The 21,602-nt window shown below is 36.0% G+C and overlaps 2 protein-coding genes across 7 annotated transcripts in view; both read left to right on the top strand.

Annotated features, from left to right (window-relative positions):
• Window positions 1-21,284, top strand: part of LOC122157616 (harmonin-like) — a 44,636-nt gene extending 23,352 nt beyond the window's left edge. For 2 of the 5 annotated variants that reach the window (XM_042813474.1, XM_042813476.1), the window contains 7 exons: window positions 58-134; window positions 15,176-15,217; window positions 15,508-15,561; window positions 15,685-15,784; window positions 17,369-17,478; window positions 18,173-18,228; window positions 19,928-21,284. In XM_042813474.1, the coding sequence (XP_042669408.1) occupies window positions 58-134; window positions 15,176-15,217; window positions 15,508-15,561; window positions 15,685-15,784; window positions 17,369-17,478; window positions 18,173-18,228; window positions 19,928-19,940 (452 nt within the window). In that variant the 3' untranslated portion in view covers window positions 19,941-21,284. Of the gene's footprint in view, window positions 1-57; window positions 135-879; window positions 930-2,051; window positions 2,128-2,784; window positions 5,494-15,175; window positions 15,218-15,507; window positions 15,562-15,684; window positions 15,785-17,368; window positions 17,479-18,172; window positions 18,229-19,927 lie in introns of those variants that run through there. The other 3 variants (XM_042813475.1, XM_042813478.1, XM_042813479.1) reach the window with 3 other exon arrangements.
• On the top strand, window positions 3,287-15,169 carry LOC122157617 (harmonin-like). Of its 2 annotated transcripts, XM_042813480.1 has the most exons (6): window positions 3,287-3,373; window positions 3,750-3,866; window positions 5,853-6,098; window positions 7,989-8,045; window positions 9,471-9,590; window positions 12,391-15,169. In XM_042813480.1, exons 1-6 carry the CDS (start codon window positions 3,287-3,289, stop codon window positions 12,460-12,462), a joined length of 699 nt encoding a protein of 232 aa, XP_042669414.1. In that variant the 3' UTR covers window positions 12,463-15,169. The 2 variants fall into 2 exon arrangements, 1 of the variants encoding a protein (XP_042669414.1); XR_006167973.1 differs by having other exon boundaries at window positions 5,853-9,053; window positions 9,471-12,476.
• Window positions 21,285-21,602: the final 318 nt, after the last annotated feature.

Below are 21,602 nucleotides of genomic sequence, written 5' to 3'. Positions count from 1 at the left end.
TGGGAATCTCCAGTTGACTTTCTGTCTCCTCATTCCCTTCCTCCTTTGTTTCTCTAGTAGATTTAGAGGGAGATGCACATGACCAACTTGAAACAGATGACATGGATGAAGTGATCATGAAGCAGGACAAACAGGTTTGCCATCCAGCCTTAACTTCCTATCCTGATTCAGATCCTTCCTATGTTTCTCTTCCTTCTGACAGTCAGTCTTGACACTGAGCTATGATCTGATTTTGCTAGAGCAATATATGTTGTCCTTTGGTATGATGAAAGGTTATGATACTGCTGTTGTCACTGCTTTCTAAAGATACTTCGACAAGAACAAAACATGTCAATCCTACAGAAACATGGATTATACTGAGAACTCTGTGTATTGTCAGTGTTTATTATGTAAAATTATAATACTATATTATTTTGTCTGATTTTACTCCACTTTTTTTTTTTAATGTTTATGCACCTGCATGTGCATAGTTCACTGTGGGAAACAGCTTTTCTTGTCATCCTAAGCACCAATGTGTTCTGCAAGCTTGAAATAATTTGATTACTTTCTCATTTTGATAAGGCTTGTTATGGTTTATGTAAAGTAGGACTTGGACTACAGAAATCTCAGCAATGGATATGGCTGTATGGTTCTGTATAATAGTTAATTGTTGCGTTTGCTTTGCTTAATACAAAATGTGTATCAGCAAAATAAGGGATATTTGTGACTAAATGTGCTAGCACAATTAATGAAGAAGTGTTTTAAATACTTGTTGTATAATATTGAACATTCGTTGTGCCTCCAAATAAATTTTAACCAGTTATATGTATCAACAGGGATCAATCTGAACTAGACATCAACTCTTCTTAAAACAACATCTTTTCCTTTACCCTTTTGTAGCTTTTGGATGGTTTTATCGGTATGAAGGAAAATTTCCCACAATCCGCAAGGTACAAAGTGTGATAAGTGAGCTTGTTTGCTGTGCATTTGAATTTTAATTCCTCTTTTTTCTTCTCTTCCACTTTAACACATAGAAATTTAGATGCTTTTCAGATATATCTGCCTATGAATGCACTCTTTTGAACACTTAGAACTTCTGAAAACCTGCCAGCTGCAGTGAGAATTGAGTGTATACTTTGCAGAAGCTGTTCAGCACAGATCAAAAAGTCCTCAAAATAATAAATAAATCCATAAATAATAAAAGTTTTTGAAGATGCAAAAATTCAATGGAAGTCATGTGTGCCATTTCCAGTTAAACTTGTGCAGATCTCCCATTGAGAGTGCTGAAGGCAAAAGGCTTGTGTAAATCACAGAGAGAGGAGAAATACCGGAAAATCTTTAAGTATGATGGAATACTTCTTAAATCTGTAGAGTCACATCTAAGACATTACTGCAATTCCAAGTAGTACTTTATTCCTGCTATTGCTTTGTTCTCTTTATTTCTTTCAATATATCTTAGTTATATCATAGGTTTCTGTGTTGTTTGTTTCTTATGATGGCTGATAGCAATTTACTGGGGTAGGACAAACTGTCGAAGAGGGCTCATAGATCTCTCTCCAAAGAACTCAGAATTTCTGAGAAGGACAGAGGAAGTATTTGAATCATCATTTATGACTGTTTTTTTAACCTTCTAGGAGGGTAAGAAAGGTTTTGATCTTAATAAAGAATAAGAAAATGTCAGTGTATTCTGATGCCATTGCTGGTGACTGTAAATCATCTTCGATCTGAAACACATAAAATCCAGTATGGTTAGGATCATCTGACAAAGATAAATACATTATGAAAATTCAGCCTCTTCACACAAATAGAGGATTTTTGCTATGGCTGCTGACCGAGATAATTTACAGAGTCTCCAAATACCTTCTCATATATTAATAAAGATTCAGCTCAGTTCTTGTTGAACTCTGCTACACAATGTGGACTAAAACTTGAAAGTACCTTAACCTTTTACTTTTAGAAATACTTCTAAATATTCAAACGGTAAATTTTCTTCCTACTGAAAATTGCAAATGGATTTCCTGCGTGTGCACTAAAAACAAAATTTCACTCTGTACTTAAAATATCTTTAATAGGAAATTAACTGAATCCATGGGGAAAAAGGACAGAAGAGATGACTCGTCTTGTTGTATCTGAAAGCAATAAATGCAGCTAAGATTGTCTCTGATGTTGATATTTTGAAACTCTTTGGCATGCATACTGCTTAGCGTGCCTTTAGGTTTAGTAATTTTTCAAATGTTGATAGCTGGTGGGTTGACTACCACCTTCCAGATACATTAAGTGCTATCTATGAAATGTAGTATCTTCTAATTTATTAGAGGATAAAATTTTATCAAAAATTGTAACTAAACTAACTAGCCCTGCATAATACATGCCAACAGAATGTTATTAAAACATGAGAAGCTAGATGTTTGACTTAAGGTTGTTTTGTGGTTTTCTTTTTTATCTCTAAAAATGGTTGGGTTTCCAACAGTAGCTACACTTAACTGCAGAGCAGTAGTCAGCTTACCACTGAACTCATCCAACAGGATCGTGGGCTAAAAGACTATGAAGAAATCTTGCCCTTTGGTTGCATTGTGCATTCAACATTTTAGAATTATTATGTACAGTATTATTTCACACAAAAGCTGATTTTTGCTGCTGGTGGTAGGGACTGGTCTTCACAATCTGGAATTCTTTCCCGAGAGCAGTTTAGTTCCTCTGTTGATCTAAACCTCTCCTTTAAAGATGCTCATTTGTATTAAGGCATGCAATGGTGTGTTTACGATGTATGAAGTATGAAGCATTTCTTTTTGTTTTTTTAAGCAGAATGTTCGCATCTATGTGTACACGAGTGTCTGAAAGCAGTCAGTCTCCTACTGATGTAAAAAAAAAATTGAGATAATAACTAACCAAACTAACTAAAGAGAACTAATCAAAACTGTTTGACTATTTGAAGTTTTGTAATGGACCTATCGGCTCTACAGTTGTAGCTTTGCAGAGAAGTAAGCTGAACTCTCAAATCTTCTATACGCTGAACTCTCAAATCTTCTCTAAGCTAAATGGCTGTGTACAGGCAGTCCAAAAGAGGTTGAATTTCTAGCAAATTGCTGAGGAAATGCAGTTAAAAATTATGCCTGAAAGACTGATTCCACACTTGCACTACACTTCAGTTTTCAAGGCAGGCACTCATGTACTGAGCTTGAAGTTTGCCATATTTTTAGTTTATGTAAAAATCTAGCTTGAATATAATAATAATTCCCAGAAAGGAAAGGAGAGAAAGAAGTCAAAAAGTGACAGTTTTTGTGAACAGAAGAAGAATAAAAAGGAAATGGAATTTGAGCAAAGACTTGCCAAAGAGAAAGAAGGAATGCTGGAGAAAGAAAAACAACTGAAAATAAATCGTCTTGTGCAGGAGGTATGTTGCATTCTTCTATCAGGTGAAAAATTACATTGGAGAAAAATGAGGTGAATTTTCAGTGGAATTATCTGAATTGGGCACTTATTTAATTGTCAAAGATAACGAAGTTTAAAAATGAATTACATTTCACTACAAACCTCTGTTTCCAAATTCGATTGTTGCTACCGTCAATTTTTGTTCAAATGAGGCAAAAACTGCATTTCTAGCGTCCACATTTAGTGGTGAGTTTAATGGAAGACAGCAGAATAGGAAGTCATTCTCAAAAGCACAGCAAGTTGTAAAACTAATCTAAATGGCATATCCTAAGTTTGAAGCCTTTGTACTGTAACTATATCTCCAATCTTTTTTTTAATACACTGGTGATATGCTTAAGGTATCTGAAACAGAACGTGAAGATCTGGAAGAATCAGAAAAAGTGCAGCACTGGGTGGAAAGACTTTGTCAGACACGGTTAGAACAGATTTCCTCTGTGGAAAATGAATCTCCTGAGGTAAAATGCTAGTTTTTCTATATGCTGCACGATCTCAAAATTACTCACCGGTTTTCTCCTAACAACAGCAGCTTTTACCAGTTGTAATAGAGGAAAAAAAACTGTCTTGTTCTTTCCTTCTCAGCCTTCATCCTAATAAAGGAAAAAGGAAAGAAGAGGAAAACTGTCAGCAGTTGGTGAATGGCAATGTAAATCTGATGGTTAGACTAGATGATCTTAGAGGTCTTTTCCAACTTTAATGACTCTATGATTCTATAGCATTTGATGTTTCCATAGTTCATAGAGATGATGTCATCTGTTACAGGTCAGTGCTAATGTTTCTGGTTTGTACATTTCAGTATGCTACTGCTACAAAATAACTTAATTGGTTCATGAGCACCCTTTGGGATAGGTAGAACATGCTGCCAATAAAATTTACTAAGTGAGAGTAGAATATCCAGCTGTATTTTTTTTTTTAATATTCTACACAAATAATAACATCACTAATCATTTCTTTAATGCCTGCTTGAATCGTAATCACAATTCAAGTACTAATTGCAACTAAGTGACATTAAGAGACTGACAAAAGAAAAAACCTCCCAAATAATCAGATCCTTTATTTTAAGTAGTCCTCTCAGATGAAGAAAAGTTGCAGAGAGTGATTGTGCCTTAGCTACGTGCCTCTCTGTGTGGAGAGAGGCTTTCCCACCATCCTGCTGTGTGGCTTTCTTCCAAGCACAGCTGCTTTCAGGAGGAACACTGCAATCTACTGAATTCCCCTGGGACTCCAAGCAATTGTAACCACACAACCACAAAGGGACCCTTGGGGAACCCTCTGAGTCAAATTTTCTACGGGTCAATATGCAGCACCTCTGAAAAAAACAGCTGGTCTTCTATTCTTCCTACTCATAGGTTTGGATCCACTTTGTTCTTTAGTGTAGGTCTCCAGAATGGTGGAATGATTACGCTAAGTTTTTCTTCGGCTTTCTACCGGATTTTTGTCCCTCTTTTTGGAAAGTAAAGTTGGCACATTATGGGCTAAAGTCACCGTTGCAGAGCTCTACTCTCATTTGAGACAAATATTCTGTATTTGCGCTACCAATTCTTCTACATTACATATAATTAGCCTATTGTAGAACTTCTACAGAACTACTCAAGCAGTTACACTCATATAATATGTAAAGATAGAATGCTTCTGAGGAATAGATGCAGCTGAACTGTATTCAGGTACTACAGGCCTGAACTCCTGCTTGGGTACAAGAGCAACCAACATCTATTTTACTTGGGAAGAAATGTGTGTGTTTTTTTAGTACCAAAAAGTGATTATGCCACATGAGATCTCAACGTCAACAGAAATCCATTTGGGGAAAATGGTGTCAGATTAGGCTAAGATGCATGCGTCTGTAGAACAGCTTATCTCTCTTTAATATTTCCTAAGTTGCATCTATCAACTGGAGTTTCTTACCTACTTAAATCATACCACTGATCAATGTCTAAACGAAACGTTAGTAACTGTAACAGTACATATGCAGTCTTTCTTTATACTTGTAAATGCTTTCTCTTAAGTTTCTGGGAGGTGAGTGGCTTATTCTGTTCAAATTGTGGAATTTGCAAGTCATGTGTTGATCAATAGAAATTATAAAGTCCAGAGCTTCCTGAAGACTTGGATTTCATGGAACCCAAAGCTGTTTTGTTTTGATAGCTGTTTGCTTTTACTTCCCCCTTCATCAATCATTATGATCTGCTGCAAATTGTTTTCTCCTCCTTTTTTTTTTTTTTTTTTTTTTTTTTAAATGTCGAAACTTCAGGGATGCCTTAAGTTGCTTTTCTTTGATATGTAAAAAAGCTTCCATAGAAACACTTCATGGATATTCTGTGTGCAAGAATCCAGGAGTTTTCAGAGCAGGAGCAGTTTGATTGGGTGGTGGTGCAGGATTTGCCGTTGATTTCATTAGAGCTGTTGCGGATATTAACTAGTAAGGCAGATTTTTGTTTTCTCATGCATAGTTGGCAAGTGGACGTCCTGCCGCTTCTTCCTCTGCCACATCAGTGAGGCGGTTTGCTGGTGGCTTACAGCTTCATACCACAGATCTTGATGATATAAACTTAGATGAAGTTGAGAAACATGTGGCACCACTTCCACCACCACCACCACCTCTCACTGTTACTCCGGTATCATCAGCTCATCCACTTCCTGTATTGAATGTTCCACTATCCAAAGGTCCAGTCCTAACAGTATCACCAGCTTCCCAGGTGACCTCATTATCTGTTTGGATGCACGTGCCTCTACCATTCCCCTGCTTAGCCTCCCTCCCTGGTTCCATTACCCACTTCATCTATTGGATCAGCCAGTCTACTATTATTTGTAACATTAAAATAAATGAAGTGTTTCTGTCGTTTGATAGTCCGTGAATGCAGTCCAGAGGTTGTTTCATTATTTATTCTTGAAATTTAAGCCTAGAGGGCTTTGCTCTCTCCTTCCTGCATGTGTTGCAGACCCATCACGTGCAAATATGTTGGGCAGAATGTAATAGTTAAAAAGATATTTGGATGTGTTTAAAAAAGAAAATGTCAGGCAGCAGATTTAATTCAAGTTTGAGAAAAAATATCTGTGTAGTGAAAATCACTGCTCTGAAAGTCTTTAAAATTTTATCAGGTTTGTTTGTTAGCTGCAAAGATTGGAAGAAGAGAATTAGCTTGAAATCAGAAGACCCAACTTTTAAAACCTCAACACAGCATAAATTATCAGTAAAGCAATTTTAAATGAACAAGAGTTGGTGATCTTTCTGTAAATCAGGTTTGCTGACTTTTTACTGACACAAAAGAGCTAGAGATTTCTTCTTCAGAATATTCCAACTTTATTACAATCTCAGTCTAAAAGAGGATCACGTATGTAAGAAATCTTGTGCCAGATCTCATTCTAGGAGAGAAATGGCAGCTGCTGCATTGCACTTTTCTCTTGCACTGTGATGGGATTTGTGTACTCCAATTTGTGTACCAAAATATTATTGTTTCTTTCAAAGCAAAAGAGGGTCCTGTATTATCACGTCTTTCCTACGTGTTGTTTTTCCTGCATGGATTTATCGATTGCACTATTGTGTGTGTTGTTTGCTTGGTTTTTTTTTCTTGCATTTTTACTTGGAAATACTAGATTTCTGCTTTTGCGTGATTTTGGTTAAAGTGAGAAAGGATATGCAAGTTTATCACTTCTTGGGGGAAACCGGCAGATTATGTGAATAATTGCCTTAATGCAAACTACATATATTTCATCATTATCTTCTTACAGTGCTTCCTCTTACGTGGGTTACAAGTTTGAAGTGCCAAGAATATGCTAGATCCATTGAAATGGAGATGTCGCACGTTCTTATGGATAACAAAGATCCCTTGTTGTCCACAAATAAGTGCGTGTGCATCTAATGCTAAGGGTCTGATTTTTAAAGGTAACACAGGAGCTTCTAAACTGGATCTAACCTCAAACTCACATATTCCAATATGTGTTTCTGGTAATTATTCACTGCCAGATGTCTTTGAGCAAAAGGTCAGTAATTAAAGAAAAACACGGCTGGCAAGAACAACAAAAATTACCTAGCCTTCAGTAATGGTAGGCTAGTTCTCACTGAATATAATTAGCTGTGTATACAAGGAAACAACTAAGCTCTTAATAAACTACTAATACTGAACTAGAGCTGCTTTGTTTATAAGCAGTATTATCAGTAACCTAGTATTGCTAATGGGGCATCAGACATGATAGTAAAATCAGAAGGTGGACAGCTTCTCCTTGCCTCTTCTTAAAAAATGCTGCAAGTAAAACAAAAACATTTTGTTTGATTTCAATAATGAAACATCTTGCATTTATGCCAACCAAAGCAAAAATTAAGGAAGACTTCGTGTTGTCCACCAAGAATATTTTTCTCATTTTATTCAAAACTGTAAATCTTTTCTTTGGTGCTATTTTTCCCCCAAGATCATTGTATTTCAAATTCAGCTCTTAACAAATACCTGACAAAAAGAACGAAGTTTCCTGTCAAGTATGTTCTTGGCAACTAGCTGTTAAAACACCTCATATAAAAGGATCTCTTTTATAAGATTATTAGCAACTGTATATTTTTACCTGAACCCAGTACTAAGTCTGCTACTGTTTAGGTTGTAAGAAACACCTCCCACGTTGGCAAAGTGTCTGCCGTGTCAAGCAGTCCGCTGGTATGTCATGTGTTGTTAATAATGAATGTAGTTTTATGAGTTTCCCATGTAATGGTAACGTAAAGGAAAGGTTAAGGGTCTCACTCTGCATGGCTGATTTATTTTAAATTTGGCACTTGCAGTCATATGTCTGTATCCTGTTACAAGATACCTAATGCCAGGTAGTGACTTGTAATGATCTGAAGACTTCATATTTCAAACCTTCAACCATATACAGTCAAAGTTTGTGTGTTCCATGCAAAGTCTCTACACTGCTGACCACGTGAGAGTGCTTTTCTGCTAAGACAAAGAGCTGGGACTGAGCTGTATGTTAAACATCATGACTACATGCTACAAAGTGAGCTCTTTTTTTCTTTTTCATGAGAACAACTGCATTTATTTCATCAGTGTTTGCATTGATTTTAATTTAGGATGACCGGATGTCAGGTTTCCCCATTCTGAGGCACTCTCCATGTTGCGCAACTCCAGGAGAAATTATTCAGTTCCAGTGTGACTTTAACAAAGTTAATCTGTAAACTTTCTCTCTCTTCTGAAACCAGAAAGTAATAATATATTTTATGGAGTGGAAGCAACATTAATTGAGGGATGTCTACATGAATTGAGGGACTTTCAAAGAACTGGTTCCAAAAATTCTTAAATAAATAAATAAAACAATTTACTGGAAGCAATTCAAATAATTTTAGAAGATACAGCATGTACCATGTGAATAATATCTGGAATAGGCCATGTTTCTGATGAGAAACATTGACAAGACTGTCCTGAGAGATGCTGGGGTTAAGTCAAACTAAACCCACAGGGCTCAGTTTTGAACTTTTTACTTGAGCACAGCTACACTTGACGTCAGTAGGAGTTTTGACTGAGTAAAAAGTGTGGAATCAGTCACATAGCTAGTACATGCTGCATGATTAAATTTCAAATGCTTCTAGACATCTGTACTTTGTAGAGTAGTTAGCATAGCTAATCTTTGTTCTTGACTCTGAGTTATCTTGAAGTTATTTATGTGGAAAGGTAATCACTACAGTCCTATTGAATTTCATCTTGTGTAAATCCATTTAGCCACCAGTTGGTTAAAATTTCATTTTAAGTTCTCTATCTTCTTGCATTCGATTTTAGCATTTTTTCTGTGGTTTCTCATTCAGTTCATTGCTTTAATGGGATGAATGCCAAAAGCAGAGATGAGATTATTTTCCATAATCTTGCTGGTGAAGCCAAAAGTTAAGGGAAAAAGTTGTAGTTGGTATTTAAAAGAAATTGTGCTTTCATTTGTTAACTTTGACAGTATCTCATTTAAAATATTTGTGTAAGACTTTTGCTCTATTAGTATCATTAAATTCATTGCCATAAACTATGTTGGAGTATTTGGTGAAATTATGGTTTATAATAAATTATGCTGTAAATTGTAATTATCTTAAATTAACCCCATAGCAATTTGCTCCAAGTCCACCTACCCAACGACATCCAGGGGTACCAATAATCTCTAAACCAGTCATGCTTCATCCTGACCCAAACCTTATGGTCAGGCCAACTATCAAATCAGAGGCCCTGGTAAGCCTTTTAATGCTTTTATTCTCTTGTGAATGTTACAGTACTGTGGGATTTGTTGTTGATTTCTTCTCAAAGAAGCAGTGCTTGTCTCATTTTCTGCTAAGTAAAAGTCATATAGACTTTCAAGTAATCGCTAATGGTAAGTACAAAAGGATATTTTTCCAGTTGTTCATAATCTAAGAGTCACATTAATGGCAGTTTTTGCACTAGTGTGTAGAATTACAGAGCAATATAGACCTTAATCTCTAGGAGAGTGTGCAGATGTTATTGTTTCACTTGTTCGTGCATTGATTTGCATTTTCATAATTCATGGGTCCTTTTAATAGAAATGAAATAGTAAAAAGCTTATTATACTGCTTTTTTTTTCTTCTGTAAATAGTCATAAATATACTTGAAATGTATCTCTGCATCTCATTCTTTTGTTGGCAGAGAGAAAACAATGTTGGTATCTTAGATATCAATAAATGGATGGTGCAAAGTCTATTCACAGTTAGGTACTTTTTTATTTTACCAATATCTGTTTCAAATATAAATGAAGAAGAAAACCTGAAGATAAATATTATTGACCAAACATATAGCATCTTCAAGAACTGTTTTATGAGGGAAGATGAGCTATGGCTTTCTGAAAAGAAGGAAATACTGTTATGGCAAGTGGTAACTCCCACACATCAGCCCAGAAATTTCATCTAAGATAACTGATGGAGAAATCAGTAGTTACAACGTTATTATTGAGGATAATTTTGGCTTGTTTTGTTACCATTGGTGTTATGTGTCAATTATATGTATGTGTGTAGATGTGTGCATATATATGTACACAGTTACAAGAGGAGGGCTGTATATTGTAGTGTGAGCTTTTCATGTAGCGCAAAACATCACATTTGCATTCCATTCATTTAATTAAAAGCTTATGCTATATCTGACAATAAATGATATGCACAGCATTCGTAGCTGTATTTTGTGACAATGGGATGGATTTTTCTGTTACTTTCTTCCACAATTGTTCCTCTATTTCCCCAATTAAGTTTGAAAAGATTCAAATGCTATCAAATCAGCTCTTCTATAGACATATTTGCTGTGAAACTTCTCTATTATAAATAGATTGAAATGAAAAATTAAAGCAGGTTTTGTAAGTTCCTCAAGATGAGGCAGATGGATGAGCTTGAAAAAAAGATAAAAATCATTCTAGCATAGTTATTTCCTTCAGTTGTATGCAAGGAACTTCCATTTTAGTTATGTTTAGAAATTTATAACATTTATGTGCATTTTGACATTCTGTAGAGGAGGATTAAAAAGCGTAAAAGGCATAATCTACAGTTAATACAATCAAAAGTTGAAAAATAAATATCTGATATAGAAATATTAAGTAGTATGAAAATTTGGTAATACCCTTGTGTGTGATGAGAAGGTCTTGATACAAAATGGAAATATTGCTTTGTTTATTGTCACTGTGTACAGTTAGTGTGACAAACTGGCAATAAGATTCATTCTCATAGGGAAATTTCTTACCATTTGTTATGCATCTATGCACACTGTCCAGACCACAAGAGTACTAAAATGTTTTAGATATCAATAATCCTGATTCCTCAACTGCCTTACATGAGTTGGAAGATCACAGTTTCATTGAGAGTAATATTCTAATAGGACTTTGAGAAAAACATCTGTCTGTGAATTGTTTTTGCAGACCAGTTACCTCTTTGCTCTATTTATATCTTAATGCTATAAGAGTTATTCATCCTGGCTGCATTTGAAGCCACAGTAGTAGTATGTAGAATAAGACTTGCACGGACTCTGTCTTATATGTTGTGAATAGAATGCATGCATATATATTTTATATATTTTATGTATTTTTTAATATATGTAATGTTTGCATATATAGTGTGTGTGTGTGTATGTATCTATACATATATGTGTTTGCAAGAATGGGTAAAACTTTCCAAATCTCCTGTTATCCAGGAGCTTTGATGACTGTTGTTACTTAAATCTTTATAGTAACTGAATTCAGGCTAGGATTTCCAGGTTTCTTAATATTTCATGAAAATGAAATTATTTTCACTTATAAAGTGACGGATGGAAATTAAATGTTGAATGTGGCCTTGAATGCATAGAGCTCTCTGGATCAAAATCAGTTTCAAATGTGTGGCTCCATAGTGCTGGAGTGAATTAAAATACACTCACGGCAAGGCTAGTTAAGTTTTGGTTCAGAGAACAGGGGAGGATGGCTATGATTCAGTGGTAAGGTTTTCAGAGGGGCAAAACCAACATGGATACTAGTCTTCTCTCCCAGCTATCACAAACATCTGTTTGTGTGTTAGAAGGCCTTGATGCAATTGTGAATGTTTTCTCTCCTGAGCTCCACTGTGGTTTGATATGGAGTTTCGGAAAGGAACGGTTAATATTTAAGCTTTTCTTGCAAGATGTGAAGCTTGATTCTGCAGGACTGCAGCTAAAGTGTATCAGATGTAGCAGCAATAAGACATAGTCAGAAATTTCAGTTGTTAACCATAGTTACAACGAGATCATCTGAACAGAAAAAATTATTCCTTGTTGTTAAGTGGCTGGGAAGGGGCTCGACAGTTTTGGGATATGGAAACGTGCACTACCTACATAGTTCCTTTATGATTTGATATCATTTTGCTATGTGTATTCTCTCACTTGCAGTTGTGTAGGGAACATGTACTAAAAAATGCAAGTATGATTCAGTCCCAAGAAGAGCAAAAAAACATTGAGTTCATGTTATCAGGTGATATTTGTCTACAGCAAGGAGTTAATACTTGGTTTGGCCGTGTTCTTTCTTTTGCAGCCACAAGAGATGTTTAAAAGGATGGTGGTTTACAATTCATCATTTAGATCTAACAAAAAACAAGTAAAATAACATTTTCCATGTTTTGTGTGGTACTTCTTTTGACTGGTTGCAGATTTTAAGCCCTCTTTTCTAATCCTGTTGCTCAGTTTCTAAAACAGAGGACTTAAGGCAGCACTAGTGCATGAAAAGTGCTAGCCTTGGTAAGATTGCAGAGTGTGCATGTGGCTCCTGTAGCCTAGACAGGAGCTTCAGGTTGAACCATCTTCTAGCTACTTACATAACACAATATTTAAGACTGTTGAACACTGATAAATGTCCTGAGATTGGGTGGTTTTTTAAAAATATATTCCTACAGCTGTTTGGTTTTTTTTCCTCTTTCAGCTTCCAGTTACAATGCTTTCAGTAATAAAATATTTTCTTAGTTAAACAAATGAATCTATTATCATGACGTAGTTGTTGGTAGGAAATCAGAGGCACTGATGGTGGAAAGCACCTATTCATATAGCATTATATATATAATATATATGTAATGTATACATATTTTGTAGGACTTTCTACCATATTAATGTATTTATTGCCTTCCTCTGTGCAGCTTTAAATAACCATAGTGCTAAAACTTCCATCTCCCCCTCTTTGGTTGACTGCTCTGTTTTAATAGATTGTGCTGTCAAGTGAACTTTGTGCTTAAGTTCTCTGTTGCTGCTAAAGGTGCCATTTTCTATCCAAAACAGCTTTACTAGTGCAAGCTAAGTTATGTGCATTATCACATTATATGGAAGTGTTAAGGCAAAGTTGTAAGCTCACAGGGTGAACCTTTGGTAAACCATGAAGATCAATCATGACTTTTTCCTTCTTTTGTTTAGTTTTAGTCTTTCTTGATATTCAACATGGGTCAATTAATACGTAGAATCATTACATGGGCACCTTTTCCAGATAAGTGAAATTGTAATGCAGAAGAAGGAAAATAAAAATGATCTTTTTTGAGAACTTCAAGGTTAACCATTATGTATCCTTATGAAAATGATGAATTAGAGCTGTCTCATAGGTGCAGTCAAGTTAATATGTGAAATGCTAGCAAAATGTCAAATATTTAAGATTTTAATTACTCCACTGAAAAACTCCCCCCAGACAAGATATGTCCACCATACATATGCTAACTTAATAAGATCTTTCAAGTGTCCATTTGAGAAGATGAATTTCGATGAACAGACCCACTGAGGATTCAGGTGACTTCAGATGGCATGAGCTGAAGGCTTAGTCAGAATGGAAAACTGGATTCAACTGAGATAGCAAATCAAACTTGAAGACTATTATTAGTATGTTTTAATTCTTCTCTTCTCCTTATGTCAATCAGAGCATACCATTGGCTTATGTGCTTTTAGAAAAAAATTATTTTTCCATTCAAAGCAGCAGCATCAACTTTCATCTAGAAGTCCAGACAGTTGTTTCAGTGTAGACAAACATTTTAATCTTCTGTATTCTACAGATATTTATTCCTTTGAATGTTCTTGTAATTGACAATATTGTCAGGGATGTTCATAACTTTCCCCTGTAATGTGTGGGAGGTAGAAACAGCCCAGTGGTTTCCAGTTAGTATTGCTTGGTGCATTAGCCCTTGCTTGCATACTGTGTGCACTGCCTACACTGTAAATTTATGACACTTGTTCAGAGGATGTGTTCATTTTATCATGGCTGTATTTGTACATTTGTTGAATCCAGATCACGTAATTTCTTCATTTGTAGGTTTTTTTGTTGTGAAGTTTTAGTTTTTGTCCTGCTTAAAAGTGGCTTTCCCAGGAAAATTTTCTTCAAGGGCAGCATATGTTTTCTGTGAGGATGACTTGGGACAAAGAGTTCAATGACTTGCTTTACATTACCTAATGAATTAGTGACCTGGCTGAGTTTGGAGTCCTTTCCTCTAAGTTGTTTGCTCCAAGACCATAGATGTCTACTTCAACAATTGTACCAGAGATCTCTACAAATTCAGCTATTCAATCTATTAGTTGTTTAGCTAACTATCATTGTAAAACGTCTCTCCCAGTTTAGAAAAAGTGTTTGTAATACTAATATGCTTTCTAAAATCATGAACGATTGTGGTTTTTTTTTTCCCCACAAGATGAAATTCTGTCCTCATTGAAGCCTGTGATCAAACTGCAAATATTTAGTTTATCAAAAGTAGCAGTTCATAAGTGCAGCGCAACCAATTCTTACTTAAATACTAAGATGTGGACTCTCAATTCTCTGCAAAACTGCATACAAACAAATTTGGTTTTTGTCCTTTGTTTGCTGATGGTGTGCAACCAACTCCCTGAAATGCTGTGAAGAGGAGGAACAAAGGAGTTTGAGTCTGGTCTTACAACTTAGAGTTCATGGAGCAGAGCTGGTGATGTGCAAATCACAATGTCACTTCTGTCAGTGTAAAACAGTGCCCAACGTGATGACAGTCCCAAGAAAGGTTACTTAGAAGAACATGGCAGAACATATTCTCCTGTGATAAATATGTTCAGCTCCATCAGGTGTAGAAAGGAACCAGTAAGAGTAGTAAACAGGTCCTCAAAATTGTTCCATAGTGTGGCCAGTTCTAACTGCTGACTTACTGTAAGGTTTTAAAATCTCTTCTGTCAGGACAGACTATTTGCTACCTTTCTGTGCTTTTCTCCATTTACAGTCTTTTTTCTTATCTTACAGAATTATGTTTTCTCATTAATAGCTAAAATGGAGTTTGTGTGCTTAATGTGAGGCTCATGCACATGTTTCTGTAACTGTCTTATTTTATTCACAGGGCTTCCAGAAATATGTGGAAGACTTTGATCCACATTCAATGGTAAGGAGAGAATTCATACATCTTTTTTTAATATAATATACACTGGAAAAATACAAACATCCTTGTTTATGAGGCCTAGGAGGGGTAATGGCTGGCTTGCTGGACCTTGTCTGTTTCTTCTAGACCTTATGAAAGGAAGATTTCTTACTGGAAAAAAACACTAGCGAGTGTTCTGCTCTTCCTTTAAGACTATTCTAGAGGAGGCAAAAGACCCTTTTCACCAGTCAACTACATAGATCAGCTTGTTTTATGTTGCTGAGATGGAAATAACTAACCATGTATTTTTACAGTTTACTCCAGAGCAGATTGTGGGAAAAGACGTACGCCTCTTACGCATTAGAAAGGTAAATACTACCTCACTGATTGATACTTAAAGAGTTCATATAAGCGAGGTATGTTTACAGGAAAGAATGAAAGATTAAGCAAAAATTCACAGCTTCTTCTGTACTAAAACTCTTGTTTAATAGGAAGGATCATTAGACCTTGCAGTTGAGGGAGGAATTGATTCTCCTGTTGGAAAGATAGTTGTATCTGCAATCTATGAGGGTGGTGCTGCAGACAAACATGGTGAGTAACAATGGGGAATTTGAGCATTGCTTCAAAGTGGTTTCTTGCACTGGCTGATTTCTTAGCTGACTTCAGAGCTATAGCTGTTACTGAGAAGCTCACTTAGACTGTCCAAGGCAACCTATTCTGTCTCTGCTCTAAGTGCAGCACAAAGAGAGGTTCATGGTTTGAGAAGTGTTGATAAGCTGATAAATGCATAAATTTTAAAAACTGTCTTTAAGAAATGGTCACTCTTGCTGTGTTTTTATCATGGTAAAAACTGTAATAACATGGACCAAAAATGTAGATCTGTTCTCTTCAAGGATTCCCCTTTTTCTAGTTGTATATCAAAAATCACTTATTCTGTTCATTAAAGAAAGTCAAATTTGGTCTTCATTATTTCACACTTCTCAAACAAGTACATTTGTAATTACATTAATGTGCAAAGCAGATACTAGCTAATAGCTGTAGTACATTGTTTAGCTTTGTTCTTAACGTTACTTCCAATGGTAATTTGTTTTGTAAAATGTGTCTTTACTCCCAAAATCCATCTAAAGGCCTTCTGACAGCTTAGCTCTGAAAGCCATGAGAACATGCATACCTGGAAGGTATGCTCCTGTGGGTTGGTCTCTCGCATCCTAACCTTGAGAACCATGTTGATGAACAGGTAGATAGACAGGAGATCTCCTTAGATTGCTTACTATGACTTTGTCCCAGCCATAAACATGTTCAAATCACTTTTTCTCTGAAAAGCTCTCAGCCCCTTAAGTCTCTTTTTCAGGTGCTCTGTTTTTCTTTGACTCGTCACTGTTGTTGACCTCTTTATAGCTGAGGCTGACCCCTTACTATATATTTTTCCCCTCCTCAAACCCAGTCCCAACTAGCTGACTAGATCAGCAAACCAAAATAAGTTCAAAGAACTAGAGATGACACACACTTTTGGAAAGGAATGGGAGTCCTGTAAAACCTTGACAAACACCACTTAAACATCCAGGTTTTTAAGTAATGCTGCTCTTAATAATGGTAGCAGACTACAATCAACCACAATTTACAAGGAGTATGGATATATTGCCCAGATAGGCAAACTGTTACTACAAAAAATCGTCCTAAACTTGTTGACTAATTCCTTTTGTTTTTGCCTGTAGATAATGCACGTGTGTTCAATCAATGAATATACAAATGATACAGTACATCTGAGAGCTTGGCTTATGTAGCTATTACACTAGAGCAGAAAAGAGGACCACTCACCCTATCCTGAGCTCACACAAGAAACTCCACTGGAGCAGATCTCCAGAAAAGATACTTCCCTACTGGTAGTCAGTTCTTAAAGGGGTCAAGGAGAGGTGCAGCCAGGCTCCACCTTCCAGCAGCACAGGTGAATTGCCTTCACTTGTGCTCCTGTGGCTGACTCATTGCTTGCCTCAGGTGATCAATTGGAGGTTCAGGCTGTGATTCAGCAGTCCCCATACAGTGTGTCAACTTTCAGTGTTGGCTCTCACATCTAGTTAATAATAATCATCATACTCAGTACTGCATAAATACCCAACATCTGTCACAGATGTTATTTTGATAACGTGTATGTATGCTGTGTTCGTCTGTCACCAGGAGGCATAGTGAAAGGGGATGAAATACTGGCTGTAAATGGCAAGATAGTAATTGACTGCAGGCTGGCAGAAGCACAAGCAACTCTGGCAAATGCTTGGAATATGGGTGGGGTAAGTATGTGGGAATACTTTTCCGTTCTACCTGTAACTCTGTGTATTGTGTATTTTTCTTTCACAATGTTGTCACAGCAGTAGAAGTAAAGTTGAAAATGTCAAAAGTACCAGTATGCCATATCACCAGAGTGAGTTGAAATCTGTGGATGATATTGGTATACAACAACTCTGAAAGTCTTGCCTGTAATTTACTCCAAAAATTTATGACAGCCACACATCAAATTTGTGCTTAAACACATTACATTCTGAGTGACTGTAATACTTTTATCTGTGGAATCTCTCTTTAATATTGAAAATTGTTTGGAAGCTGATCTGAACTTTGATAATAGCTTATCTAATCTTTGATTTCTAAATGTGCAAATAGCTACAGGGCACTTTGGCTACAGTACTGAACTGTATTAATTGGTAAAATGACCAAACATAGTATGATACTTAGAATGATTTTTTTTCTTTTTGAAAGCTTATTGCAAGACCAGTAAATTTTTTCTTTAATTTTAGGATAAAAATCAAACAGCTCTATCTTGAAACTGTATTTTAGAGGACCAGGCATCTCCTTAGGTTCCCTTTTCCCTGTGGCTTTCCAGGAATAGATTGTCTTTCTGATCATCTGTCTGATATTTCATGGTTGCCCATTAACCACCTCTAAGATGAATGTTTAGCAGCACACATTTCCTGTTCATTTCTGTTGCAGGATTGGATTGACTTAGTCATTGCAGTGTCACCTCCAAAGGAATATGATGATGAAATGTAAGTGCATAAGCTTTCTTTTTGTGGGGATTAAAAGACTAGTAACAACAGTATGCTTTTTATGGGACAGATAGTGCTTAATGTATTCATTTACTGTGAACTATATAACCTTTTGCATCACATGGTTGCTAATTTGTTAGTTACAAGTAGCTATCAGCAGTGGTTCTCAGAGTTCTCAAAATGTTGAATCTCAAATTTGGGTGTACATGACTACACTCTTATGCTTTTGGTTTAGAGTTGAAGGAATTTGGGGTGAGAAATTGCTGATCTCAAATCTGGATCACTTACTATAATGCAATGGATCATAGTTTGGAATCTGGATAAACAAATGTCCATAAGCATTCCTCATTGCAGTGAGATGTTTGATTCTGTGGTGTGGGCTTTTGTTTTTTTTCCTTTGGTGTTTTTTTCAGCCTTCATTTTATATTAGATCACAGTTACTATCTCTAACGGTGGGGTTGGTTTCAAAAACGGTTGGTTTTTTTCATTGTTTTTGTCATTGCTTTGCTTTGGTTTGATGATTTTTTGTTTGTTTGTTTTGATAGTCAGTGCAGGTATGAAACAAGAATCCACGACGTAGTGTGACGCAGTTATCAAATCGATATAACTTGTTTTATATTGGACAAAGTTTAAAAAGCAAAACTAAGGTTTTGTTGCTTGATTAAAGCAACGATTAAAACAATTCCAAGATATCATTGCCACTAAATAAAATGGTGGAGGAAAGATTTATGGGCACTGTTAGCCCCAAATCTTGTTCTGTGTAGAATACCAGTTATTGCTTTCTGTAAATCAGTGTAGTTTTACTGACTAACACCAACTGAAAACTGCTGTAAAATTGTTTGATGTTTAATAACTGTCATTATTTTTCTGTTGTTTTCATATTTTGTATATTTAGCCCTACTATCCCCACCTCAGCAGTCAGTCCCAACACACACAGAAAGGTTTTTGAAGGCAGTGCACCTGTGTACAGACAAGGGTATCTCCTGCAGCTGTAGCCACTGCAGTGTTCCCTCATGGTGAATAGCCAGACCCGGGTTAACATGACTGTCCATTTTGGGGCCGCGTTATATTTCAAGCATGTGCCTGCTTGCGCATTGCATGCTACGCTCCATTTTGTTTCTGCCACGCTGGAGTGTTCTTTGGGCTTTTGCCATGCCTATCCTACTAAAGAAAAAGAGTATTTGTAATGTCCTCTGGAGATCCTCCACAGAATTGGTTCATCATCTGCCAGACTATAAAATAAATAGGCTCTGCCTAAATGATTAGTATTAATCTAATGTTTTTTTCCTCATCTGTGGACCACTGCTGTGGCTTTGTGAATTCATAACTATATAAGTATTTCTTTGTTAAGGCTTGTCCAAAGAACAAGTTTTCTTTTGTATTTTTCAGCAGTGTGCTTCTGAACAACTGGTCAGAACTGTGTGGTTTTCACTGAATCTTACCTTTGTTGATTTGTCCCAAAATTACCCATGCTTTACAGGCTCAGTATACTATGAATGTTTTCTCTCTACTGTAATAGTTGTAAGTAGAGTCATAGATGTCTGGAAAACCAGAGTAAGGTTTCTTGTTGCATGTGGTATTTGTTTTATCAATTGCTACAATGCAAATAAAAGTTGGCCAACTGAAATCTAGTTACACAATTTTGTTCTTACTGCACTTCAGCTAACAGTATCTGTTTCTTTTTTTTTTTTTTCTGAAGGACCTTTTTTTAAAGAAGACTACCCAAGAGAAATTTGGTCTTTTCCCTGAATAAACCTGCTGCTTTGGAATTTCATAGAAAATCAAAAGTCACATGAAATATGTTTTGATTTTAAAGAAACATGAACAATTGGAATCTGCAGATTGAACTTCATATTCCTTGGGTTATATGATTAATTTCAAGTAATTCTTCAGACATACAGCAAAAAAATTGTTTAAGTTGCACGTAGAAGGGCTGCCAGTGAACACAGCTTTATCTGTGAGAACTCAAAATACATATTTTTCTTTATTTTTAGAAGACAAATATCAAAAATTATTTTGCAGTTTTCTTGGAAATAGACACTAAAATGACAGATGAAGATAGATCACAGATGTCTTTTCCCACATGAAACGTTTGTGGTTACACATCCACAGGGTAGTTTGGGTGCAAGAAGGACTATATTTTTACTCTCTATATAGTGATTTTCCACAGGGGTTTGGGATGTATATGGGTAATTTCTGTTCTCAGTGATATCCTTGCAGTGTACATTTCTGTAGCTTGGTTGTGAGTTGTTTTGATTGTGAAAATCCTGCCTGTGGAAGAGTCTCTATACTAGCTATACCAGCAGTGCTAGTGTTATTTGGAATAATTTTGGTGATGCTTGTATGATATAAAGAATACTCTACCAGCAAAATAAATATCAAGCAGGTAGTCCAGCAACATCACTGTGTGCAGTCAGTTATGCTAATGTATATTTCTATTGGTCCATAACAGAATTAGGAACATTTGGGTCTGAATCACAGTCTTGTTGTGTACTTTGTGCTCAGTAAATCTACACACAACTAACTTGTGTAGTCAGAAAGCATACAAGTTCATTGTTGGTGATGGTCTTCTGCTTAAGAAATTGTCTCCAGACCTCAGAATCTATATTTGCCTGACTATAAGGAAGTCTGATTACAGTTGTAGACTTAGTCATTTCTTTATATTGTCAGTGTGTCCCCTTGGAAATGCAGTTGTCTTTCTTCTTTCCTTGTATTTGCCAGTTTGTATATGGTTGCTCATATTGTGTGTAGATTTTTCTTACCTGGACTAGTAAGATCTGAAGTTCATAGTTCTTTGGCTTATCACTCTGAAGTCTTGCTTCTTCAGCATTTGAAAGCCCTCCTTTCTGTAACACATGAAAGTAACAATTACATTTCTGAGAACTCTGTGCTTATATAGAGATAAATAATTTTGTTGGCTTCATTTTATTTGCAGTATTGTTCCAGTATGCCAATTAGTTTGTCAGGCAGGGTACACATGTTAAACTTTTAAAAGTTTTAATTCTGTAATTCTCATAACTAATCCAGAAATAAAATTGCATATGCCAAATGGAAAAGAAGTGTTGCTTCCTCTTTGTGAATTTGTACATTGTATTAATAGCTAATCTGCTGAAGTGTATAGATTTCAGTTGTTGTTTAATAACAAATGTATTTGCATCAAAATGCCAGCCTCGTAAATTTCAAAAGAGAACTCACTCTGCACAGGAATGAATTGTCATTAGTCTGAGCTGCAGTAACATTTTATAGATTTTTTTTTTTTTATGGGCAGATCTGCTCACTTGGTAGTTGGCATGCTGCTAAATGCAGCTGCTCCCTTATATTTCCCTTGCTACATCTTTGGATGTGTCCACCCAGAGCTGTAGACTTCAGAAACA

This window comes from Centrocercus urophasianus, unplaced genomic scaffold, assembly GCF_019232065.1.
Source record: "Centrocercus urophasianus isolate 14NV4802_14NV808 unplaced genomic scaffold, USGS_Curo_1.0 seq_14, whole genome shotgun sequence".
Taxonomy (NCBI): domain Eukaryota; kingdom Metazoa; phylum Chordata; class Aves; order Galliformes; family Phasianidae; genus Centrocercus; species Centrocercus urophasianus.
The sequence above is the reverse complement of the archived record's forward strand: the minus strand, read 5'-3'. Positions and strand labels throughout refer to the sequence as shown.